The 23,769-nt window shown below is 42.3% G+C and overlaps 2 protein-coding genes across 2 annotated transcripts; one reads left to right on the top strand and one right to left on the bottom strand.

Annotated features, from left to right (window-relative positions):
* Positions 1-353: 353 nt before the first annotated feature.
* LOC124416113 (chromosome transmission fidelity protein 18 homolog) lies at positions 354-12,996 on the bottom strand. The gene is made up of 11 exons (XM_046896997.1): positions 12,518-12,996; positions 11,821-12,051; positions 11,562-11,694; positions 11,290-11,482; positions 10,770-11,191; positions 10,384-10,638; positions 9,916-10,256; positions 9,542-9,789; positions 5,884-6,146; positions 5,380-5,653; positions 354-601 (listed from the first exon to the last, which is right to left on the bottom strand). Exons 1-11 carry the CDS (start codon positions 12,597-12,599, stop codon positions 410-412), a joined length of 2,634 nt encoding a protein of 877 aa, XP_046752953.1. The 5' UTR covers positions 12,600-12,996; the 3' UTR covers positions 354-409.
* Positions 12,997-13,796: 800 nt separating this feature from the next.
* LOC124416112 (microsomal triacylglycerol transfer protein) lies at positions 13,797-23,467 on the top strand. The gene is made up of 6 exons (XM_046896996.1): positions 13,797-14,009; positions 15,948-16,158; positions 16,570-16,593; positions 19,045-19,238; positions 20,611-21,264; positions 21,475-23,467. The coding sequence occupies exons 2-6, from the start codon at positions 16,095-16,097 to the stop codon at positions 23,227-23,229; spliced, it is 2,691 nt and encodes an 896-aa protein (XP_046752952.1). The 5' UTR covers positions 13,797-14,009; positions 15,948-16,094; the 3' UTR covers positions 23,230-23,467.
* Positions 23,468-23,769: the final 302 nt, after the last annotated feature.

The raw sequence follows: 23,769 nt of genomic DNA, 5'->3' as shown, positions 1-23,769 counted from the left end.
TGAACATTAGGTATTCTAACAGGGATCATCAATCTGCAATGGCAGAAGAATTTCAACAAAGAGAAGAACATTTCCGTTTCCGAAACTACGGAATTGTTATATTTACAATCAATACTTCTTCGAATTAAAAATAAAACACAAAACCTCGAAATCCTGTATACATTTTTCTTTCAATGAAATTGTTGAAATCATCCCGAGGTGTGATAAGATACGGCGATAAAAATTTGTATCATTACGGACTCGTATAATAATAGTAATAAAAACAACAAGACTTAACAAAATCTCACTCTTGCATTCATGCATGAGCTATATAATTGTAATATTTAAAATTAAACGGAAGAGATTTTTTTTTATCCGTCGATGAAACTTCTTCCGGCTGCTGCAACTCGGATTACCCGATTACTTACTGTTACTGAAGATCTCGAATTCGGACCTTCCGTCTGACCGCGTTGCTGTAACCCTCCTTATACTTGAACCACACGTCGCTCCGCGATAAAGCCTGTCTCGTTCCAGGAGACACGCTATTGTTCTTTCCGCTGGTAGATTCCTGATTCTGAGGCGACTTTTTGGCCACCAAACGTCCAAAGAAATCGCGATATTGCTGAAGAGAGAATTAACAGTCATCCTTTCTTCCATTTCCTTTCTGTCGTTACTCTAAATTCCGTGTACATGCTATAACGTCAAATTTCTAAAGCCAAACAATAATCAATGCAATGGTTTTGAATGCAATTAATCTTCGGACAGAAAATATCGTCCGTAGTCAGTTGGGTTGGCAAACTTTTGGCGGGTTTTAATTTGGGCGACAGAGAGTCACCGAGGTTCGGCCTGAGCCATCGATCACTGTCGACGTCCACACCCTGTCAAAGTGAATTTTAAACTTGATTTCCTCAACCTGTCAAACATCGGCATAACTGCAGCAGCAGCAGCAGCAGCAGCAGCAGCAGCGTATAGTCATCGAAAGTTTCTATAGATGCTGGTCTAATTCTATCGTTAGTTGTTTATGAGCTGCAGATCGGAGCTGGCAGCTGCACGAGCCAAGAAAGATCGCGTATACATGTATGTATACATACAGACGGTATAAAAACTAACGTAATTTCCAACGATGTTAAGAGTAAAAGCTTTATTTCATCCGGGATTTGGTGGGGGTGAGTTTTTTACGCCTTGGCAGATTCGAGGCCCCGAACACATTCAAGAGTAATGCAGTGTATTATATAATCGACGTAAGATTTCCACATGTAGGTGTAGATACGTGGTCAGCCCGAGGGTTTGAGGAAGATACGCCAGAAGGAACGAGAAGATTAAGTGGGGATCCGGAAGGATGAGGAGGAAGAGAGAAGAACGGAGTGAGGCTAGAGGAAAGAGGGAAAGCGCGGGGATGGAAAAAATCAACTTTTATTTGCCGGCAACGTCGTTAAGGGTAAGTGGAGGACCAGCGGACGTGAGGGGTTGCCGAGGGAGTTGCGGGGATGCCCGGGGCGAGGAGAAGAAACAAGAGGGCGCCCGGACGTCGCGGCGCCCACCCTTCTAGTCTTAAAATTTTAGTTATACATACACGTACTTTGTTGTTCGTCTTTATAATACGTATTTACGTTATTCACGAGGGAACAGTTTAACCAACGAAACTATACTCTTATAATTCCTCCTCGTTTCGCGTGCTGCAACAAACGCTGTGAGAATATAACGCAACTGTTTCTTCGAACTGACAAAAGCAGCGTAAAATTTCTTGTGGATAAATTATTCCATCCAGGGTGTTGAAATAAGACGACATACCTACATACATTACATATTTTAACGCGCGGAAAACTAGCCCAGTAGTAATAAAATGTCGTCGACGTTCCTGGTCGTGTACCAGAAGCATTATCACCGGAATGGTGGACGACGCCTGGAGGTAAAGAAGGAAGAGGAGGAAGTAGAGGAAGAAAAAAAAGAGGAAGAGGAAGAGGACGACGGAATACGAGGAAGGGGCGGAACGGCCAGATTGCGACGTCCGGCGTCCCGACGCTCCACGTACCACCGTGCCGCCGCCATCCACTTGAACCCCTCGCGACGCCCCCGCGATTACGTCCCTTTAGATAAACTCGACTACGGTTGCAAGCCCAGCCCAACCCACGCGATTCAACCGTCTATTTCATCCGTCCGTCCACAGCATCCGTCTTTAGCCATCCGAACAACCGACCTCCGCGATCCGCCGGACGATGATGCCGTTGTTCTGTGTCCCTAATGTACCTACCCTACCGGCTATTATACCGTTTCTATGTAACGTCGTATAGACGCAAGCACTATGCCCTCCGCGTTTCTTCTATCTTCGTGCTTGCAGGCTCGATCCCTGGAGTGTCCGTGCAGGACAACAAGATGGGCGGAGAATGAGAGTGAATAGAACGAGAAGATGGTATTCCACCGTTCAGGGTAATGGGCAATCGGGTGGGCCGGACGTCCGGATTGACAAATTAATACGAGGGAACTTTTCCGTTTAGCTATAGGGATAAAGATGCAGAGAGATGTTAGAGGGAATTGACGCATAACCGTGCGATTCGTCTGCATTCGTGTTTGCCATATCCATACATAGACAACCCGTGGGTTGCGAACTCGGGTCAGAGCACGCCGAGGGTGTAGGTACTAGCGATTTCTCAAGAGCCATCTGGACAATATGTACGCTGCATTAATACGAGTGTTTGTACTCAATACTGAATGCCCCTTGACAGGGTAATTATACCGGAGCAGAGACCAGCGGGGCTTATACCTACACGTCAAATACGTAAAGGAAATTTGCTATCTAGAGGTATGGAAAATTTTGCGAGAAAAGAGTACTGCACGGCACTGCAATTCTCGTTTTTAAACAAATGAAGAGTCGCGCTTTTTCGGGCGCATGAAAAGCTCTGCGATTTATAGTAACTTTATGGACATTTTTTTTTGTCATTTCTCTGCTGATATTTCCCAGGTGAAATTTGACAATATTTTCAACACAAATTCAATCTACCTATAATTCTCAGTGATTTTCTAAGTACAACAGTATCGTCTTATAAAATTGAAAAAATAAAAGAAAAAACACGTGGTTCCACCCAAGTGATTATACAAGTTTTGAAAAAGGATGGCGTGCCATGTTGCACCGTCTGGGATGATTTGAAACTGCAAGAAGAGCGGGAGGGTGGCTGGTGGCTGGTGGATGGTGGATGGTGGAGGCGAGGAAGCAGGGAGGCGATACGGATAGAGAGGCATAGGCGGGTACGAGAGGCTATTATGCTCGCTCGAGCGAATCCCTATTAAAACGTGTTTACACTGGGCTCAGGGTTGACTCAACCCTCTTGCTTCACCCCCGCAACGTACTCCGCTGACACTCGCCTCCTTCGTCTCGACGCGGCTGGTGCACGCAGCATCCACCGCAGCTCGTGCCATGCATAGTGTAGACCACCACCCCCTCCTCCTCCAGCCCTCGGCCATCCCAAAGTAATGCCTATCTAATTGTCGCTTGTATGAATAGTGGATCCCGAAGCACTCGGGGGCCACCAAGCAGATCCAACCTCGCCTGAGGGGGGCCTCCTATGGCCACCGGAGTATCACGTATGATATAAACGCACGCTCTGCATGCGACCCCCGTTCATGCTGCGGACTCTGTAATATGCGCGTTACGCCCGTGTGTGTCTATGTGTGTAATAGTTATGTGGCGACGCATTCAGACGGTGTCTGGTTGAATTACCTTCAATTGGTAAGGACGTAGCTTGTACAAGTAATTCTTGAACCGTAAAATACGTAATGTAAAATGTAAAATTAGAAATAATGAATATAATCGAAGATAAATGTTATGTAAATAAATTTTATAAGAAAATCATAATCATCAATTTTTTAGTAATCTACTAACCAATAACCAAATTGAGAACCTGGAATCGTTAAGAGTTTTCGAGAAATATTCAGCCGTCGTAGAGAATAAATGAATTTAATTTATGAACAGACTATATCGACGTTAAATATGGATCTCATACCAGCTAATCTATTATATTGTCATAGCAGGCAATTACACGCCGTTATTGCTAGTCGACGACGATTAGGTACGACGAATCGCTTCTTCTGGGGCCGCGTATTTGACCCGAGGCCTCAGCAGACCGGCGGCACGTTTCGCTTTCATGGATATGTTATACCTAAATGTATGTACAATGTCGCTTGTACATTCTGGAAGATACGACGGCGATGAGATGGAAACTGTCACGGAATTATTTGGACATAATTACAGTAACGTTACACGGTTTTTTTTGGCAAAAAGATGAAGAATGAATTACAATTCTGGATCACATTTTACGGATTAAATCGATGGTTATTCAAATTTTAGAGTAAATTAGAGACTCCGAGCGGCTTGTGTAGTGTAAAAAAATTTTGCTATGTTTTTTTCTATAATGAGCGATAAAGATCTAACGATTCCTAACTGTTTGTGCTCGAAATTGTATCCCGTATAAATGTTGGAAATAGAATAGAAATTCAATCGAGAAATCGACGCCCCTATAGTTAAGACCTCAAGCTTAACATAACTGAATTAGCAACTTATCTCTGGACCGTAAATTGCTTTAAGTATATACCAAATTACCAACCAACAAGTAATTTTATTTACAAAATTTAACCTTGTTTTTATCCTATGCACTTTAATTATTGATGAAAATCGAATCAGTGGTTAATGATTTAGCTCTTCATTAGAATTTCCCTATTGTTTCATCCGAGAAGAGAGCGAAAAATATTTGATGAAGGATCGTAGAAATTTTAATATGTATATGGTATATGGTATATACATATATAAATATATCTTATCGCGAATTAGTTTATACAATAGTTGTTATACCTATATAATGTATGTTCAGACATCGGCGGTGCTTCATGCGATCACTCTGGTTAAATTTGCACAGAGAAAATTGCTCTCGGATTCCCGAAGTATAATGACATGGAGTAACGTACCAGAAACCCAACCCAATCCCTCCGTTAATCAAGGCCAAAGACAATTTCAGGAGTATTGCAGCTCATCTCAATATAATAATTGTATTGAAAGCGATAATTAATTTTGATTAAAACCCTCCGTCAACCGTCACAGAATTTACGATCGCCGACATAATTTACAAGACACGTGCGTCAGACGTAACTAATAACTCAGATTCATTAATGCTGATATTAATTTGCCAAAATTGCGAACGGCGAAATTTCAGCGCTAACACATTCCGCTTATTGGACAGTTCAGGCGACGGCATACACAGTCGCCGGCTATTCCATGTGTATGTTAACAATCATCTTACGTGAAATAATTTGCCAACCACCAAAGAGACAATAATTTGCAACGAATTGTAAACGGTAGAGAATAAGAATGAATAAGAATGAATAGGAATGAATAAGAATGAATAAACTCACTTGTGGTTCCGGCGTCATCTGCGCTGTGACCGGCTGCAATCTTACCAAATGATTTGGTACCGTCGGTGTGCTCGGGGTATCCGAATTCTTGGGCATTTCTGGTGGTTTCATAGACGCCCCGGCTTTGATATTTCTGTCCGATATCGCGGTGGCGCCAACCTCGTACTTCTTGAGACGCGCCACCTCGATTTCTCGAACGACGATCTGTTTTACGGCATACGTAAGACTGCGCCGCGTTCTACAATTCGGAAAAGTTCCAACCTCTTCCAAGTTCCTGAAAAATGAAAAATGAAAAATGAAAAATACGGAAAGTAAATAAACAAGCAATTATATACCTACAATTTTCTACCGCGTATAAAACCAGAGTCGATTACTATATAGATCTCTGGAATTGAGAATGGGGGTTTCTTTGTTTGAAAATGGTTCAACTGTAAAGAGCAACGAATCGAGAATCCCGGTCTTTTGATGCAGGGGAGATCAAGCGGAATTCAATAACACACTCACGGTTCAAGATTGTAGACGTAACCACCCTCCGGGGTCTTGTCCTGGACCAGATTAAGCCCCAGGTCCAAAAGAACGTTCACGAGTCTGGCAAGGTCGGCCTTTTCCACGTGGGAGAATAGGTGGTAAGAAACGGACCTCAAGGGAGGCGTGAGTAGATCCGTGAGGAGCGGGGCCAAATCGAAGACCAAGGCCATTTTGTCAATGCCAGAAACCTGCCGGGTCACCCTTAAAATGGCGTTGGTCCGAGCTAACTTTTGATTCACCTGTAAACAAGGATTTTTTCTCACTTGTAGGATAAGACGGTGACATTTTTCTGAACGCTCATTCTGAGTCACAAGCAGATTGTCGCGGTTAAATTATACCTACGTATAAACCGTCGAATTTCAATTGAACGTTTTAAAACGCTCTATTGAACTTCGTCGAAGCGCATAAATGTAATTTACAATGTTGTCGACACGTGCGCACCAAATTCGCGCACTGTCTCGTTTAAAAAGAATACGAAGATCAATTTATGCAAACGGCAATATCCGCGGAGCGAGCAGCAATTTCTTTCGACGTTATGCCCAACTGATGCGATCGCTACGACGAGTTGGCATGACAAAAAGAGAGAAAAGCGGGTATATCTCTACCCACCTTTGTACCTCCAGCCTGAATACCTCGTACAGATGTAAAGGAGAGGTTTTTTCATCCGCCGACAATTTTTTACCTTGCACTCTCGTCCGCGTTGAGAGATAAAAAAGGCATGTAAATATCTCCGTATCACAGAGCAATTATCTCGGGGAAAATGAGCTTTGCTTAGTCTTGGAGAAGCCGGACGTAATATTCGCGAAAGTGACTGACTGAAGGAGGCATGTGTTATAGATATACAGTAAAAGGAGTTTCACACGTGTTCGACAATGGAAAAATTATAAGTAAATCCATGCACGACACCGTGGGTGAACTTCAATCGTCCTTGACGTACACGAAGTGCAATGTGCATCGAACGACCGCCGTTGACCCGTCGCTTTCGCATGACCTTTACATCCATAGAATCGACGTCGTGCCAATTGTTGCGCAAAAGTGCATCTTTTCACTTTATCCAGTATTCCTAACACCTCACTTCGCTAGTTCGTAAATTTTACGGGCTTACTGTACCTACGCATGAAAAGTTACTCGGAAGTGCAGAATATTTAGAATAAGAGTTAGAGTGCTCTACAGTGTGAAAGAAAGAATTACCTGCTGAATTGCTCATATGCATAAACTAGGTGGTTTAGTCTGATCATAGAAACTGTTTTTTTTCTATCTTAACAAGGGGCAAGAGATATTTTCATCTATCAACCTACACATGTGGAACATTTTTCTTATACAGCACTGACTTCAAATAGCGACGTAACATTCGTCATTGATGCTAAGAATCAAAATTAAGTATTTGAGTCGCGCAGTGATTCACCTTCGTGTATTACATATGCTGCTGCCGGCGCATCCGTGACACATTAAGCGCCGATTATTTATTATTATTATAAATAGTTTGTGCAGAAATCGGTTTTGACACATAGCCAATACCAAAGTATTAAAAACGATGAAAATAATATTACGTCTGATAAAACGGATCTTGAATCTTAACTGAAACTATTAACGTTGGTAAATAAGGGAAACAAAATTTTTCAAAACATTAATCTACCGATTCAAGTAAGGATTTCAAATGCATTCTTTGAAATTAATTGGACATAAGAGTTCCAAAATCGCGTATTTCTAAACAGCCGATGATTGGTGGATTAATTACCAAGCGTCTGGAAAATCGCAAGCGCGTGTGAATCTCTCCTAAGGCTCGGATGTGGGAGTAAGCATAAAGCTCATAAGGACAGTGTGGGTACTGAGAAGGTTGAAGGGGAAAGGGGCTTGAGGAAAGGCGTATATCACAGGGAAGGGGGTGGGCGGAGGGCTAAGCTGAATAATTCAAGCTCTCATTAGGGCGACAAAAGCACCCTGATGGATAGCTGCTTGGCTTCGCTGACTGTCGTGCAGCATACTCACTGCAGTACGTGTATAAACGTAACGCGCAGAGGCAAGGGGTACAAACACACCCCGAGCTGACACCACTACCTACCTAGCAGCTCCCTTTACAAGCTAAAACACAACACGACTCAGCTCAGCTCAACTCAACTCAACTCAACTCAACTTCGCCTTTGTTTTATTTCGAATGTTCTTTCATTTCTTAAAAGGTTCTACCTTGATAATTAGCACAATGCGCGGCCGTATTAATTATTACGCGCGCTAATTACGGGAGGATAAATCGCTTGCAAGGGGTAACTACAGAGCTGGGGGTTGAAGAGACGAACGGGGTGGCCGCGCGGAATGGCGAAAGGGACGCGGGGGTGAGTGAGGAGAGGGAAATAGCCATTACCGTTATTGCCGCAACAAACGTCCAACAACAGCGATAAATACGCGGAGTGCCTGACGTTACAAATGTCTCTCTATCTCTCCGCCCTCGTCTCTCGCTCACTCTCCATCTCTCTCTCAGAGTTATGATTATTTACAAATACAAAACACCCCGAGACTGGAAGGGTTAGTCCGGATTTACTCCGGCTGATTTACCCGCGTATAAACAACGTCCCTTGATGTCAAATTCGAAGGTACCTTTGTAATAATGTAGGTAGGTGTTGCGTACGATCACCATCATCGCCGTGAAGGATCGAGATGGCTGCCAGCTGCCAACTGGCACCATCGTGCGCCAGCCGTATAATCAGAATTATTGCAAATTGGACGGAATCGAGTAAGCCGGTTCGGTGGTACCGCGTTAAATCTCAATTTCGAATGAATATCCATTATTACTTGTTTCGAAAAGAAGACGGCACGGCGCTGCGGAAAGTGGCGTCTTTTGATGCCGGTCACCAGACAAACTCGATGCAGCAATTAACTAATGAACGTTACACTGTAAATTTAATCTTTTACCTTGCATTTATTTATTCATATCGAAGGTGTGTCACGGTGCAAGAAAGAGCAGGAATAATGATTACGAAATTTAGGTGTAATTATGCAGAAATTTAAACTTCAAACAGACGGGTTCTTTACTGGGTAAAATAATTTACGCTAATTGTTAAAACAGTCCCGCCAATCATCGTGAACCGCTTCCAAGGGGGTATTATAATATACTGTTGGTTCCATGTGAAAGGCCATCCAATTTATCATAATTGTATATTGTATATCTTCTAAGAAAGTACCGTATAAAAATTATACATGCAGATGTACATTAGGACCAAGTTATTAATACAAGCAGTTATGGTGAATATTTCCGTAGAGAATATGTTCCGTAAAATCGAAAGGTCACCTAACTTTAAAGTGTACCAATTCGTTCAGTTTCCAGGAAAAAAAACTTTGAATAATAGTAATATATTAAAAATTCCATAACAATTTTCACTTTACAAGTGCCTTATGAAAGCACGTGTGATGTGAAATATTTTTCAAAATGAGCGACCTTATTCCGCTATCTCGAGAAAGTTAATGCGAGTTTGCACAAAAATAAAATCATGGAAAGGTACGAAATGCACTTTATGTCTTTATACTAACTTCTCAAAAATTCCGGCTGTGTCAAAAGTTTTACTGAACTGTACTGGTGAATCTTCAAAATTTGAATAAACCAGTGAACAGGAGAATGTCGTCCAAGTTAAATCTTACTTACCTCATTTTCAACAGTAGGGTAGGTGAGCTTTGGATTCTGAATTCCAGCAAAAGCAAAGTGCCAAACAACAAATGCGTAGTTTGAATAAGGCATTAGGCTCCAAGTCTGCCGAGACATCACAGTGTCGTTTAGCACATCGTACAACTGGAACCAGTCCAAAGCTGTGGCGACAGTCTCCATTCCTTCGTCTCGAAAAAGTACCTCAGGATAATTATGAAACACACCTCGTACAAGGAGGTCCGTCTCCCCTAATAAGAAATTACATTTCTCGTTCATATTGAAAGTTTCAATGATATTCTTAGCTTTCCAAGCTTCAAACAATCTCTTAAACTTTTTGGAACTGGAAAAAACGACAATAATAATAATAATCTTACCGCTATATGCCACTTGTAGAACTCTTTGAATCCTCTCCTTAACATTCATTGGCCCAATTTTGTCTCGGGGCACCTGTAATATCTCTCTCCAACAATCGAAAATTCCTCGTCTCACATCTTTTGGGGCAATAGATAATTTCTGGCCAGCCTTAATTCCACCCATGTATTGCAACGCTCCTAGACAAGCCCTTACATCGCACCCCGACTGCTCTGCTAAGCTGACAAGGGCACTAGCATCAGCATTTAGTCCCTGCCTGTGCAATATTTCCATCAAACGACCAGCCAATCGTCCAGCACTGACACCGGATACTGGAATTACCAGGGCGATTTGCCTCAGCGCCCTTCAAACAACAAATTACAACTTTGTAAGCGTGATGACGAAGACATTCACTATCGATTCAGTAATTGGCTGAATTTTCATCCCAAATCAGATTAAAATTGTAAATAAATTCTAAAATAATATTTTACCTCAACGACGGAGCATAAGCATCATTGCAGATACATATAATCGGCCTTCGACAGCCTGCCGGTTCTTTGTTTTCTTTTTTTTTCTTTCTCTTTGGTAGTTGATCCGTATCCTCCTCAAGCTTGCCATGAATAAATTTTAAAAGAATATCTATCGACGCTGGTGGGGCCCCGTCCACTTCATCCATGACCAGACAATTTGGTTTAGGGTTTTGACCCATGACAGCCTTCATTTGTGTCGCAGAGTAGAGTGCTGTCCTTGAAAGAAATAAACAAATACCAAGTTAAGTACGATTTAACGTTAATTTATAATGCCAGTTTACAAGACTTGTGGAATTTTTATACGATTGTCTTTACATACAGGATAAAAATTGCTCGCTTCAACATACTTGAACTCCTTGGCGCCTCTATCTGAGCTTGCATTTACATCAATAACATTGTATCCAGCGTGTTTGGCTGCCAAATGTGCCAAAGTAGTTTTCCCCAATCCAGGGGGTCCACTCAGCAATACTATTCTAGGTACCGGAAACCCTTTCTCATCCAAGCCCTCGACATCTGTGTTACTTTTTTTTTTATCTCCAAACTTTGGCGCCGTTTTCATTACTCTGCGTCTGATTGGATCCCGGTGAAATACGATTTTGTCCCATAATTTCAACCAGCGAAGAAAAGTTCGATTTACGTTCTCCTCCGAGAGAAGTTCCATGTATTTGTGAGGACGGTACTTGTCGACCCATAATTCGTGACCAAACGCAGCTGGTATCAACTCTGAACTCCCGGTTGCCTCACTCATCTTTTTAGCAGCATTCACCATCTGTTGAGTCAATATTGTGTGTCATTACAGAATAATTAGTACTCCATTGAACTCGCATTTTATTCCCAAAACAAGTATTCAATGCTAATTCTACTTACGATCTCTTCAGCTTCTGCCTTCAGCTTACTGAATGAAACGGACAAAAGACCAGATGCTGGACGACTTTTGACTACGGCACATTTACTATCACTCTTCACCCTTATGTAAAGACGTTGACTATCACTACATCGAGTAACGGCGACAAAATTCCATTGTGGAACTCTCAAGGAAATTGAATCCTTTTTACTGTCTCTGTAAGTAATTAAAAAAGTGATTAGTAACGGTATTGTACAGAATTCAGAAATTGATATACTAAAGCTTCATCACTTACCTCGGAAGGTCGGAATTTACGTGCATGGGCTTCCATTTATTAGCTTCCCTTTTTCTGCCGGCAACAATTTGTTTTTTGATTTCGTCTTCCTGATCCCAACAAAGTTTCTTCACCTTGGGCTCATAACATGTAGCTGTGAAATTAAAAATTATTCGACTATCGGTTTTTTGAGGCTGAGCCAGGATTGAATAGAAAACTAGATCCTGGAGATTTCAACTTAGTCGAATTCAAAAAATGAATGAATCGGGATAAACGTTACCATCTTGAAAATCTTCATCTCCAATTAGGTCTTTAAGATCTCCAAATAAATCTTCAATCGTACGCTTATTGCTGGTAGTGCTCGGCTTATCAGGGCCATCTTGCGTAGGTAAACTAGCGCTTTGTGACCGATGAGTAGGGATCGGTGCTGCTTCTACTCTTTGCGAGGTTGGCTTTGCATTGCTGACTTCACTGGTCTGGGAAAAGTTTAACTGCTTCTTGCAACTTTTTCCTGTGAAAAAAGCAGTTTGCAATAATACAAAAAATTATCAGAATAAGTTTTCAATAATATATTAGTAATCGTTACAATTTCCCATCTTAAAACGGCTGTCGATCTGATTTTTGTCTCTGTCTAATGCAAAACGATTTAAGAAACAATGAGAATACACATCTTTGTAAACGTGAAAATGAAATCCAAAGATTTATTCCACCGATAGAGAAATTCACAACGAAAATACGAAAACTCTACTAGTATTTCGTTTTCGTAAACTGCTGTGAAAAGTTTGGTTAGGTTTGGTCAGGTACCTCAATTTATCGACTTTGCCAACAAATAATCCCAAAATAAAGAAGAAAAATAGAGAACAAAGTTCACTTCTATTTTAGGAGACCAGTGAACGGTAAATATTTATTTTAAATCGTTCAAATTCCCTGGTAAACTACATCTCATGTTTATTCTCCGTAGAGGTTGTGTTTACTACCTTCGATTTCCCTCAAAATCTCGTACTCATCTTCGTGAATCAAATCGAACTCCTCATCGGGGTCCGGAAACTCGTCAGCCATTTTTTAAATTGTCCGGGCAATTGAACAGCTTATTAATTAATTTAAACAGACTAATCCGATGACAGTCTGTCTTTATAAAACCCCATCCTGTCAAAGCGCGCGCGATAATTTCCCCGGCGGGCGTCCCGGAATCAGTGGCGCTGTCGTCGAACCACGTGACCCACGTGACTTAACCACGTGACACTAACCACGTCCCTCGCAGCTGTTCTTTCCTCTGTTTCAAAGTGGCGTGTGAATTCAAACAGCCGTAAAAGGGAGACGCAACAGACTCGCAACTTATTTACCATTATTGAATATATTTAACACTATGTTTTGGAAACTTTATAGCAATAATTATCCGCCAATTTGCTAAATTATAACAGCGATATCACAGCGTCAATGACTCGGTTGAAATGTCGTGATCAATCGTAATTTCAGTAACTCTGATCATGCGGGATGAACTTAATTTATACTTTTAATAAATTAGTGAGTCTGGTATAAAAAAAGAGTGTGAGAGGGTTACGGATTCACGGTTAGCGTGCGTGTGGACTATAATCGAACTCGTGGTAAAACTTTATCAATATAAACGCACGCGTGGATTAATAAGGCGGGGCGAAATAAAAGGCTTACGATGCATTGTGATTGATTGAACAATTTGGCATGATCTCAAATTTTTTTTTGTCTTTATCTGTCCCGTGTACAATGTTTCACGAAAGTCGTTAACCATTTGGGTAACATAACGGCAGTGTAGCCACACATGCTCGTTTCTAGTTCAGTAACGTTGATCGGGAAAACTCTGCAAGCCTCAATTCAATGCGATTTAAGGTAGGTAATTAAAATGGATGTAATCATTCACCGGTGATTCATTCAACAGTTAAATTCTACTCTCCATAAGAACAACGTAGATCTTTAGTAGACTAGTATTCTCTCTGAAAGTTCGATACAGGCAATAAGCACGTGCACAAGTGCATGTAATATACATCATAGAACAACGCATAATGAAATCAGTTGATCTTTCTGAGTAGGTATTAAATATGCACACACTTTGTTATCGATTATTGACGAATAGGCATCGAACGTGCAAGCGAATAAGTAAGGAGGTCAGAAGGTCATTCTAGGGGTCAAAAACCACTTGGGCTGATAAGAAACTTCCCAACCGGCGATACGTAGCATCAATTTTTTCTAACATACTCAATTCGCTCGTGGTCACATAGAGTTAGTGGCTACTGGGTATCCGGTACAAACAACACGCAACTGACATCCAGTTTGCACCAGAGTAATAGCTTTATTCCAACGTCTTCTACCCACGCCGACGTCGCCGTTAAAGTGAACTGGTCTTAAGTACTATCAACAAGGAAGTGTCGATACCTAAGGAAAGCAAGAAGCTGCAGAAACCTTAGGTATTTCACGTCTGCGAGTACAGGAAAACTGGTATGCAGGTTTCGCTTTTGGACGTTTTATTTTTGCTCGGTATAATGTTCTCACGTAACATAGTCATTGTGGTCGCATTCTCGTCAAAGGACACACGCGTCTCTGGGGTTATATAATGCAATCGGATCAGAGCATCTATAGATTACCAGCATCGTCAGATGGGTTCTAATAAACAATGTAAAACTGTTTGGTTCCTTTTTTTTTAAACATCACATTTTGCACTCATACGTGAATTAGTTTCAAATCAATCTGAAAAATGTGTTTCTAAAAATCCGGAAAGAGGAATACATTTGAAACGTTTCAATGCAGTAGGTACTACCTAACTTCAATGTGACTTATGACACATATTTATGTATATTTACGTAGTAGATAATAGTCCTAGCCTTCCGATGTAACAGTAGGTATGATTTTTATCAGAACCCATCGCAACTCTGGTAACAAGACACTGAACTCATTGCCAGTGCCTTTCATAACCGTAAAGAGATACACACGCGTTAATCGAAGAAGACGAGGCAGTGAAATTGTTGAAAAAAATGGTCAATCGTTTATACATACAACGAAACATATTAAATGAAATTTTAGACTTCATATAATACGATCATCTCATTTTACATTCAATTTTATCACCAATTTTAAGTCTAGCAAAGTATTCGTCTATAGGTGTTTAAGGCAAAGAATTACACACTGTATCTACACTGACAAACCCGAATTAGATACGCGCGCATGACGCGGCATTCAAGGTCTCCTCGTCCTTCGTTATAGATAGAATTATACGTAAGGTTTAGATTGAAATCTTTCTTAAATATTCCATGGAGATCGAGTCAACTCCTTTGATTTGTATAATTATGTATAACTACGGTTGGGCAGAAACGAAACATGCACGGCATGGAGACGCACAGATGAAAAACATACGCATGGATGGTTACAAACTTACGAAGGTTTTTGCACGATTTGATGTATATAACAAAATGCGAAATGCCTGAAGGAATGAATAATATTTATTTTGTTTTTTTTTCTGCATTATAAGTATATCTACTCGTATATTTGCACGCGATATAACGCTTGGCAAATGCTTCGATGTTCTACTCTAAGCTATAATTTACCAGTTTTTTCATTGTGTACCGCAGAGAAGTGGTTTCGATACGTTGACTGCGTTATTTGAAAATTGCAATGAGCATAATGTTACCGTAATATACCTAATCTGATGGAATTCCGTTTCTTATAATAGACCCAACATCCCGCAAATGAAGAATTTACTTCCAGCAGCATGCGCATCGAAGCATGCAGTAACGGTTGAGTCTCTTTTAATCACGATTTTTTTCAACAGATAGAATTCCATAGTAGAAAATATACCAAAAATCGTATTCTGTATATTACTCTGAACCTGATAACTTATGATTAGAATTTTCTTTGAACCTATAAACTACCAAAGATACCCAATACATGATTTTCATTTTTATCCTCCGACGAATGCATTTCCCGTTGAGAAAACTAATAATAATCCGAATATGATGACGATATCGCGAAATTCAATTTGGGATTATTAATTTGTCGAATGTCAAGAGATCACGGGGTTGCTGTTACTCGTGGTCCCACTAAGACAGTCCGTGTTTGTTTCTGTGACATCACGATTCACAGTGTACCCGGGTAATAAGAACTTGAAGGCTGGCACGACAACATCCACGATGCGGTGAACGAGATTTATCCTTCTAAATCTCACATTTTGATAGAACGATGACTCGCGAAGTTGGAAAAAGGAACGTAGAGCACTTGCTCGTCGTCGTAGTCGAGTAGGAGCGACAGTTGAGGACAGCCGAGAAACCCCCTCCTGTGGAGCGATCGTCCGTCCCCTCCAAGCTGGCTGCCCTCTCGGTCGCACTGGTTCCCAGCCAGCGATAACGCCGGACTCAGCTAATAATTATTCGTGTTTATTCGTAGGACGAGAACTGACGAGCAGCTGTGGAATACCGAGCGCTGTCCGAACCGCGGCAACGTGGTCCCCGCGAGTGAGGAAAATCGTTGTTAGGAAAATAAGAAAATAATAATACGGATACTGAGGAGCAACGAGAGTACGACAACTGCAGAATGGTGCGCCCGGGAAAGCCGGTGGCCATCACCGTCACCCTGGTCTACCTCTTGGCACTCTTTGGTGAGCACAATCCCTCCTCCCCGAGTTTACCGGTCCCTGTTGGTCCCCGTCCCCATTGATTCCTCGGATAGACAGAAGGGGACGGTGGGAAGTTAAAGGAAGGAGGGAGTCGTTGAACGGGTCCGTTGAGTCCTCCTCCTCCTCCTCCTCCTCCTCTTCCTCCCTCCTTCAGCCATTCTTCGTGATCAATGTGTACTCTCCATCCTGACGTTCAGTTAACGAGTTTCGAGCGTTAAAACCACAGCGGTGACGGCAGCTTTCATGCCCGTCGTTCGTTTTATTTTCCTTATATTGTACACGTGTACCATTGCCTCGTTTGTTCAGGGAATTTTCATCATCCTCGGTTATAATCCTTACCACAAATTTCCCCGACTTGTGAACGTTAACGAAAATGTTTTCATTCTGTCGCAGGTTCCTACTGTCGGATGGCTCCAGGTAAATATGCACACAATCGTCGACGTACCGTAAGTTGCAATTATCCATTTCCGGGGATACATTGCGCGTTTATCTATAATAGACCAGTCTGGCTACTTCCCGTCACGCCGGACCCTCACTCGGAAAACCATCCAGATAATCCGCCTCGGGGTCTTGACGATGTCATTCGGCGAATCAGAATACAAACCAACGCTTAACGACCCCAATAACGCGACCCTACTAAAGCCGAGTCGAGACTCTGGACTCTGCAATGTCCTAATCGTATTACCGCCCACAGGCTAAACATGAGATGACCGAATTCCGTCTACCAGTCTGTCGATGGTCTGGAGTAGAATGTCCGATGGATCATCTAGCTTAGACTCGAATTACGCGTCATACCTTTCGTAGGCAATTCGTAAACGCGATTTCGACGATTCGTATGAAAATGCACAGTTGCTTCATGGTGTTTCGGGAAAACGGTATAACCGCTGGATGAGAAAGCAAAAAAAATAAAAATAGTTAACAAGTAGGGGAATAAAATCCGAAATGGCACGCGAACCAAATCGAAGGCTTGTCATTTATAACATGAAATACATGGAATAAAGGGCAGGAACTTGTAGCCGGCTCCATACGGTCGCTGCTCGTTGTATAGCGGCAGTATTCTACCCGAAGATTGACCGGAATTCCTGTTACGAGTGTCTGACTTTAAAGCATGGCAGAACATGTTACACGAGGTTGGGCGACTACGTGAAGCACTTTTCAGGCTTAGATTGACCGACGCTAAAGCTCTTGCCTCATTTGAATGGATAATTTTTTGATCATTTTCATGAGTATAATTTGAGATGGATAATATATATGGAAAAAAAACGACAAAATGTTTGCCGAAAATTTCAATACAACGTTGGAAGTAATAATTGAATTATTTACCGTTCGCTTTCAAACACATGTCCCAACGTTCGGAATGTATGATAATGAACAAATTACTGTGATACGTAGTTTCATGTAATTATTCTGATGTAAAAGTCTGAAACAAACAATAATGCGTTATCTTTTCAACGTTGAACTTTAATCCATTATCGAGTTTTGCTTTGGTTTCATTATACCGTAGTTCGACGAATTCCAGAATTGAAACGAAATACCGATAATACTAGTTTAACAACATCATAGGTATTTGTATATATTGCATAGTTCTTTTGGCGTTTGTTTTCTTGCTACGTAACATCCTCGATAAATTTGGTTTTCAACGTGACTGACCCATAGTTTGAGATAAAGAGTGATAAACTTGTTTGCGTAATAACAAACGCAAGCCGATAGGATGTATTATTTGTGAAAAACAACAGTGAAATGTATAAAAATATCGGGCACGTCGCGTTGGTGGTTCCCTCAATATTATTCAAGATTTGCACGATTTCAATTCACACCTATTTCAAAGTAGAACACTGGATTGCATTGGATTTTAATTGCATTCATCGATTAACCTGACGCAATAAATATAAATAGCACTTGATACGCTGGTCGAATGGATAACAGAAAAGAATTGATAATCATGTGGAAGGCTGGCGAAGATTAACTGAAGTTTGATATTAGGTAAAAGCGAATTTATGAAGCAGTTTGAGAAATGGAATAATGATTGTTCATCACATCGTGGAAACGGACCTTTACGCTCTCTCGACTACATCGCGTACTTTCCATGCACGCACATATAACATATACAAACAAAAAGTAGGAGTCAGACGCACTTAACGGTACCGAGGATCGTGGTTCGGGTAGATCTCGAAAGTGATTCAATACCGTGAGCGAATACACGCTGCAAGGTGGCTTGTTAAAGTAGCTACAATATCACAGACATGAGTAAATCCGATTCGGAGTAAACACCTGCAGTTCATGCACTGGAAGGTACATTTCGCTATCGATCCTCATCCTGTGTACCTGAAGGATGGGGGAAAAAAATTCGTTCAAAGAGCACGTGATAAAGTGACGCCTTTCTCACCACCCATTACCAATTTGCTATTCAATATTGTCAAAAGACGATCGTCTGACTCCGATAGTACGACGATCTTGATGATGTATTCATATCGACGATTCAACGGTGACCTGTACTTTAACAGCAAGGCGAACGAGGCGCGTCATACACGCCCGTATCAACCGCACGAACACCACCACGAGGTTACACGTTTGTAACGAAGTTCGATATGTCCTGGTCACAAAGCGACTGTGTGCGTTGCTCACCAAGACATACCAGCCGGCTACTGTCGAGACCCAGACGATACTCAGTCGGCTCGCGAACTCTTCGACAGTCGAACCGTAGTTTAGTTTGTAGCCCAACGAATAACTTCACCTTCGCCGTTAATGTGTTACAGTATGAGTATTTTGGAGAAGGACTAATTCACCCGAGACGTCTTACCTAAATCGGCGATAATAACACGATGGCAACGAGACGACTGTGCAGTGTTTTATTTTTGATAATTTTAGCAGTGGCTGGTGCGGCGCGAGGATGGACCCTGGGCAGTGGACTCAAGTACAAACTTACTACGACGCTTCTTTTCAAAGAGGCTGGCCCTCCGAGGACCGGAGGAGACGTCGGATTTCAGCTTACCGGTGAACTCGCTGTGACCGCGGTGTGGAAGGACCCTAACGACGCGGACACCCTCCTCCTCAGAATCGAGGTAAGACGATCTCATTTTGAGACACGTTACGTACCTACACGTGGTGAGGTGGAGCCCAGCATGACAGGTTGCAGGTATATGTTTTTGGTTTCTTTATGCCAGACATGATGCACTTGGGGTGAAATTACATTTTACACGTTATTACCATATTTCCATGTAGACTTGATTGCTATTCATGAGAGATTTGTTCCGATGGATTAAGATCGAAGTTGTGGATAATTGATGACCGATTGATCTGTTCCTGCTTAACGTGTTGACATTTGTTTCCACGAGTGACGTGGGCACTGTAATTTTTATAGCGATATAAATTTGCCTATGCGTCACTAGTGCGCGAAAAAACTTGTTCTCAATTCCGTTGTAAGCTAATTGTGGAACTTTGCAAAGCGCTCTTTTATTTAACTGTCATGAATTTTTTGTACATCCATTCTCAAGGCTCAGTTATTATTGGTAGAAATGGAATGTTCGCGATAAGCATGGTTGATGGCTGCAAACTTGCTAATGATGAGTTGGTATACTTTTTTTTACATTAAAACGGATAAAGTAATCTTTATGTATATACAATGATGATTACGGGACTTTGAGCGCTACAACTACAGGGGAACTTAACGTTCACATCACGTGGCAACTCATATGCACATCAATAGCTGGCATTCACCCGCATGGTGATAAGCTGACGAATCTTTCTGACTGCTAGGTCGGCATAATGCTGACGTAGAGGGTACGAGAGTTAATTCATAAGATTTGAAAATACATTGGTAAGCAATTGATCGACGCATGGAAACCTTGAGGGTTTTGATGACTTTTGGACTTTGAATAGATTGATTATCCGAAACTTTTGAATACTACATTAATCACCAGCTATAATTATGAAACTTGAATGCTGGGAATAAATTCACCTTATTATTAAACATGAAATGAAATAGCGCTCATAACTCGTAGAACGAAATTATTATTTGCTAATACGGTATATAATTAAAGTTGAGTTAATTACTAGGTCATCGCGAGGAGTATAATGTAGTCAAGTACTTGCCTATGCACATATGCGACGTTGCATGTACGTCGAATTTGCTACATGGAAATTGAATGCAAATGCATTGTTAATATTTCTCGACTTCTCATGCTCTCTACCATTATCAGCATTATCTGGAGATTTAATCGTACCCACTGTTGCGTCAGCATTCAAGGATTCCGTCCTAGAAACTTCGCGTGTGGCAGATTTTCATTGGTCCACGTATTTCGTCACTAACAATAGAAATTCAACACACGTGACTCAGGCTAGATGATTATTTTTTTTTTTTCTGGAAGGGAATCGATCAAACTACCCTCGTGAATCTAGAAGCAAATATTTACGAAGAAACTTCAATATTTTCAGCTGCTGTCGCCGCAGTTATGGATCAAGTCTCGTAAAGCACCAGAGCCAGAAGGTTTCGTCGAACACTCCTCGAGGTTGGACGAAATTTCAAAAGCACCGGCCCTCGTCCTATGGCAGAAGGGTGAACTGGGCACTCTGTACCTTGACCCATCAGACGACGCGTCGACTGCAAACCTAAAACGAGGATTAGTCAGTCTTTTCCAATACCGGACTCTGGATGGCGATTACTTGGAACACGATGCCTCGGGACTTTGCAATGTCACCTACCTATCTGGAGGGCCACACAGCCTGGCGAAAGAAAAAACCTTCTGCGCGGATAATTCGCTGCCCCCGAAGAAACAACACTCAAGTCCGATCTTTGGGGTGAAAGTGGAGAGCCTTCGCAGAGCTGAGTACGAGCTGATCTCAGGCCTTTTGCCTAAATCCATTCTAAACGAAGAAAGACACGAGATGAGCCTAGCAACTAAACCAGAAGCCAGCACTGCCGTCAATTCGCAGCAACTTCTTGAGCTCATCCCTGGAAAATTAGAGGCAACACCTGTAGTCGCCGAAACTGTCAAGGAAGCCGTCGTTCTACTGGAACCCAGCTTCCGGGAAACTTCCATAAGCCTCCAATTGGAATCTCCTACATGCCCCGATGCCGGTTGCGTTACGGTTTGTTGATTTCCTTGAATTATATCGTAATACAGGATGGTCATCACCCAGTACATATACGTGAAAAACTTGCCATTTGTTCCACTTTAAAGAAAATCGTTCAACGTGATATCTTTACGGCTTGGAATTTCATTCAAATCGAACCAAGACTTTGCTAATAAAAAAGATATAGTAAAATTGGCTACACTAATACAGATATTTTATTTTCAGCTGGATCAAGTCCTCGATCAAAATCGTGCAGCACTTGCCGAATCAGCACTAGGATCTGCAAAATCTGCCCTAGCATTCCTTAAACTTTTACCCCTGGTGAGGGAAGCCTCTGTCGAAGACCTTGCCAAAGTGCTGAAGAGTCCTCGATACCGAGAAATAAAAGCTCAACTTTTGGACGTAGTAGGATCAGCAGCGACACCGACGACCCACAAGGCGGCTATGAAGTCTTTACGACAAGACGAAACTGGCGATGACACTGAAAGATACTTGTGGGCGTTGTCCATGGCGCCAGTGCCGCATCCAGACGTCGCCAAAGATGTATTGAGGAGATCAGAAGAGACGCAGCAAAACGAGAGATTAGCTGAAACCCTGGCCCTGACCGCAGCCGCTTTAGCAAGACAGCAGGGCTCTCCAGGAGTCATCGAAAATGCCAGGGTCAGTCTTGAAACTGGACTTGAAACTTGTTCCGGGGAGGAGTGCAGGCTTCGCTTCTTGAGGGCATTGAGAAACCTGCAGAGCAAAGCAGCGATTCCAACGCTCCTCGATTACGCCTTAAATGGCACTAAGACAACGAGCGTTGTCGCATGGCGAGCCCTGGGAAATCTGCAACGAGAACACATAACTCCTGAGGTGAGAACCGCGGCGAAAAGGGTTTTCTATCAGCTTGGAGGGCCTCGAAAAGACAGCAGCGCGAGGACTCTTGCTCTTGACATCATCCTCGAAACCAAACCGACAAAGGATGAACTTCAAGGTTTGGTTGAGTACTTGGCAAACGAAGACCCAGCCTACGAAGTGCGAAGGTACCTCAGCCAGCGCCTAGACCAGCTGGCTGAAAAGGACGACGATTTTGCAGGTAACTTGAAGGAGGCGGCGAGAGCTGCTGCTGGAAAAGTGAACAACTATCACGTTGCGGCTCAGAAAGGCTTGAGCACTGCGTTCACAAGGTCGTTCCTCCAATCACCGGATAGCAATGGGTCTCTGGTCACCATCCAAGAAGTTCACTCAGGTCTCCTGAAGAGAGGTATCGTCGATGTCGTTCTAGAGACCGAAGCTCATACCCAGCAGCTCTTTTCCCTGGGACTATTTGCCGGTGGTTTGGGCGGATTCGTTTCCACGTCTGACAACCAAGTTGACGAAGCCTCGACTGAAGAAGAAGTAGCAACAGCTGGCATGGAAATCGCACTTCTCGGCGTTGGAATACGGCCGTTTGTCTTCTTCTCCGGACAAGGCGAGTTGATGGGCCATGTTTGGTCAGGAACAGCGTCGACTCGGACCTCAGCCTTTCAAACACTGGCAGCCCTACATCACCACAAGGAAATGTTACCTCTGGCTTCCGGCTTCCTAACGGAAATCGACGCTGAGGGTGCCATCAGCTTCGATCTCGCCGGTCAAGTGCAGCTGAGTCTTTGGTCGAGGAATGCTCAGTCCTTGGTTGAGATGGCAGCTGGTGTCGCCGTCCACGGAGCCTCTAGGGTTCGGTCGAAATTCGTGCAAAGTACAGCAGAATTCACGCTGACTGTTGAACCGAAACTCGAGCTCGCCACCGACCTCGACTTTTCGGGTCCAGTCTCGTTGTGCATGAGGCTTACCCAGCCCCAGTCAACAGCCAGACATCACGTGTACAAGATCGAGAGGATACCCGGGAGCAGGCATAAGCTGAGAAAGACGAGGAGGTCAAGGGTTTCGACTCCGGCAAAGTCCTACCTACTGAACAGAAAGAATAGCGAAATGTGCTCAAAAGTGTTTGCGTCATAGTGACTGAAAACTGTTGGTTTTTTTTTTATTCTTATGAATATGCATACGGAGTAGATTTATCATTAGGTAAATTACTATAATCTGTGTGCGTATTGTGTTAACGAATGGTGAACAACGTGGTTCGAGAACTAGTTAACATTACACGAGTGTATCAGAACACACTGTATGCTCGATGTGCCTTTGTACCATACTATATTGATTATGTTAATTGATTAAATTTATATTGTTTTACGAGTAACAGTGGCATTTTATTTAGAAAACATATTATTTACAAATACATCCCCAGTTGGCTAGTGCTTCAACATCTTTACTCGCGTACATGATGAACTATTTTATAATGCACTTAGCGCTTATTTATTGCTCCAAATCATTTGAACCGCGATAATAGAAGTCAGACAAAGTCTTACCTGAATTTGAACGAGTAGAGTTTGTATAATTAAGGCGATGTGAGGTTTTCATTCAAATTACGATTATTCGCAATGTCTGTTAAAATCAGGTCAAAACCTTACGATGTAATCGATTAAGGAGCTTGACAATTGA

The sequence above is a fragment of the Diprion similis genome, chromosome 2 (assembly GCF_021155765.1).
Source record: "Diprion similis isolate iyDipSimi1 chromosome 2, iyDipSimi1.1, whole genome shotgun sequence".
NCBI lineage: Eukaryota > Metazoa > Arthropoda > Insecta > Hymenoptera > Diprionidae > Diprion > Diprion similis.
This window is presented reverse-complemented; position numbering and strand designations above follow the sequence as displayed.

Bases quoted from the DNA above. Each gene is read 5' to 3' on its own strand.
- LOC124416113 (XM_046896997.1), bottom strand. From the start codon at position 12,599: ATGGCTGACGAGTTTCCGGACCCCGATGAGGAGTTCGATTTGATTCAC. The intron at 9,790-9,915 runs GTAAGATTATTA...ATTTCTTATTAG, and splicing joins TCTACAAGTGGCATATAGCG to GGGAGACGGACCTCCTTGTA. The intron at 6,147-9,541 runs GTAAGTAAGATT...CCTTGTTTACAG, and splicing joins ACCCTACTGTTGAAAATGAG to GTGAATCAAAAGTTAGCTCG.
- LOC124416112 (XM_046896996.1), top strand. From the start codon at position 16,095: ATGGTGCGCCCGGGAAAGCCGGTGGCCATCACCGTCACCCTGGTCTAC. The intron at 16,594-19,044 runs GTAAATATGCAC...TGATAATTTTAG, and splicing joins CTACTGTCGGATGGCTCCAG to CAGTGGCTGGTGCGGCGCGA. The intron at 21,265-21,474 runs GTTTGTTGATTT...TTTTATTTTCAG, and splicing joins CCGATGCCGGTTGCGTTACG to CTGGATCAAGTCCTCGATCA.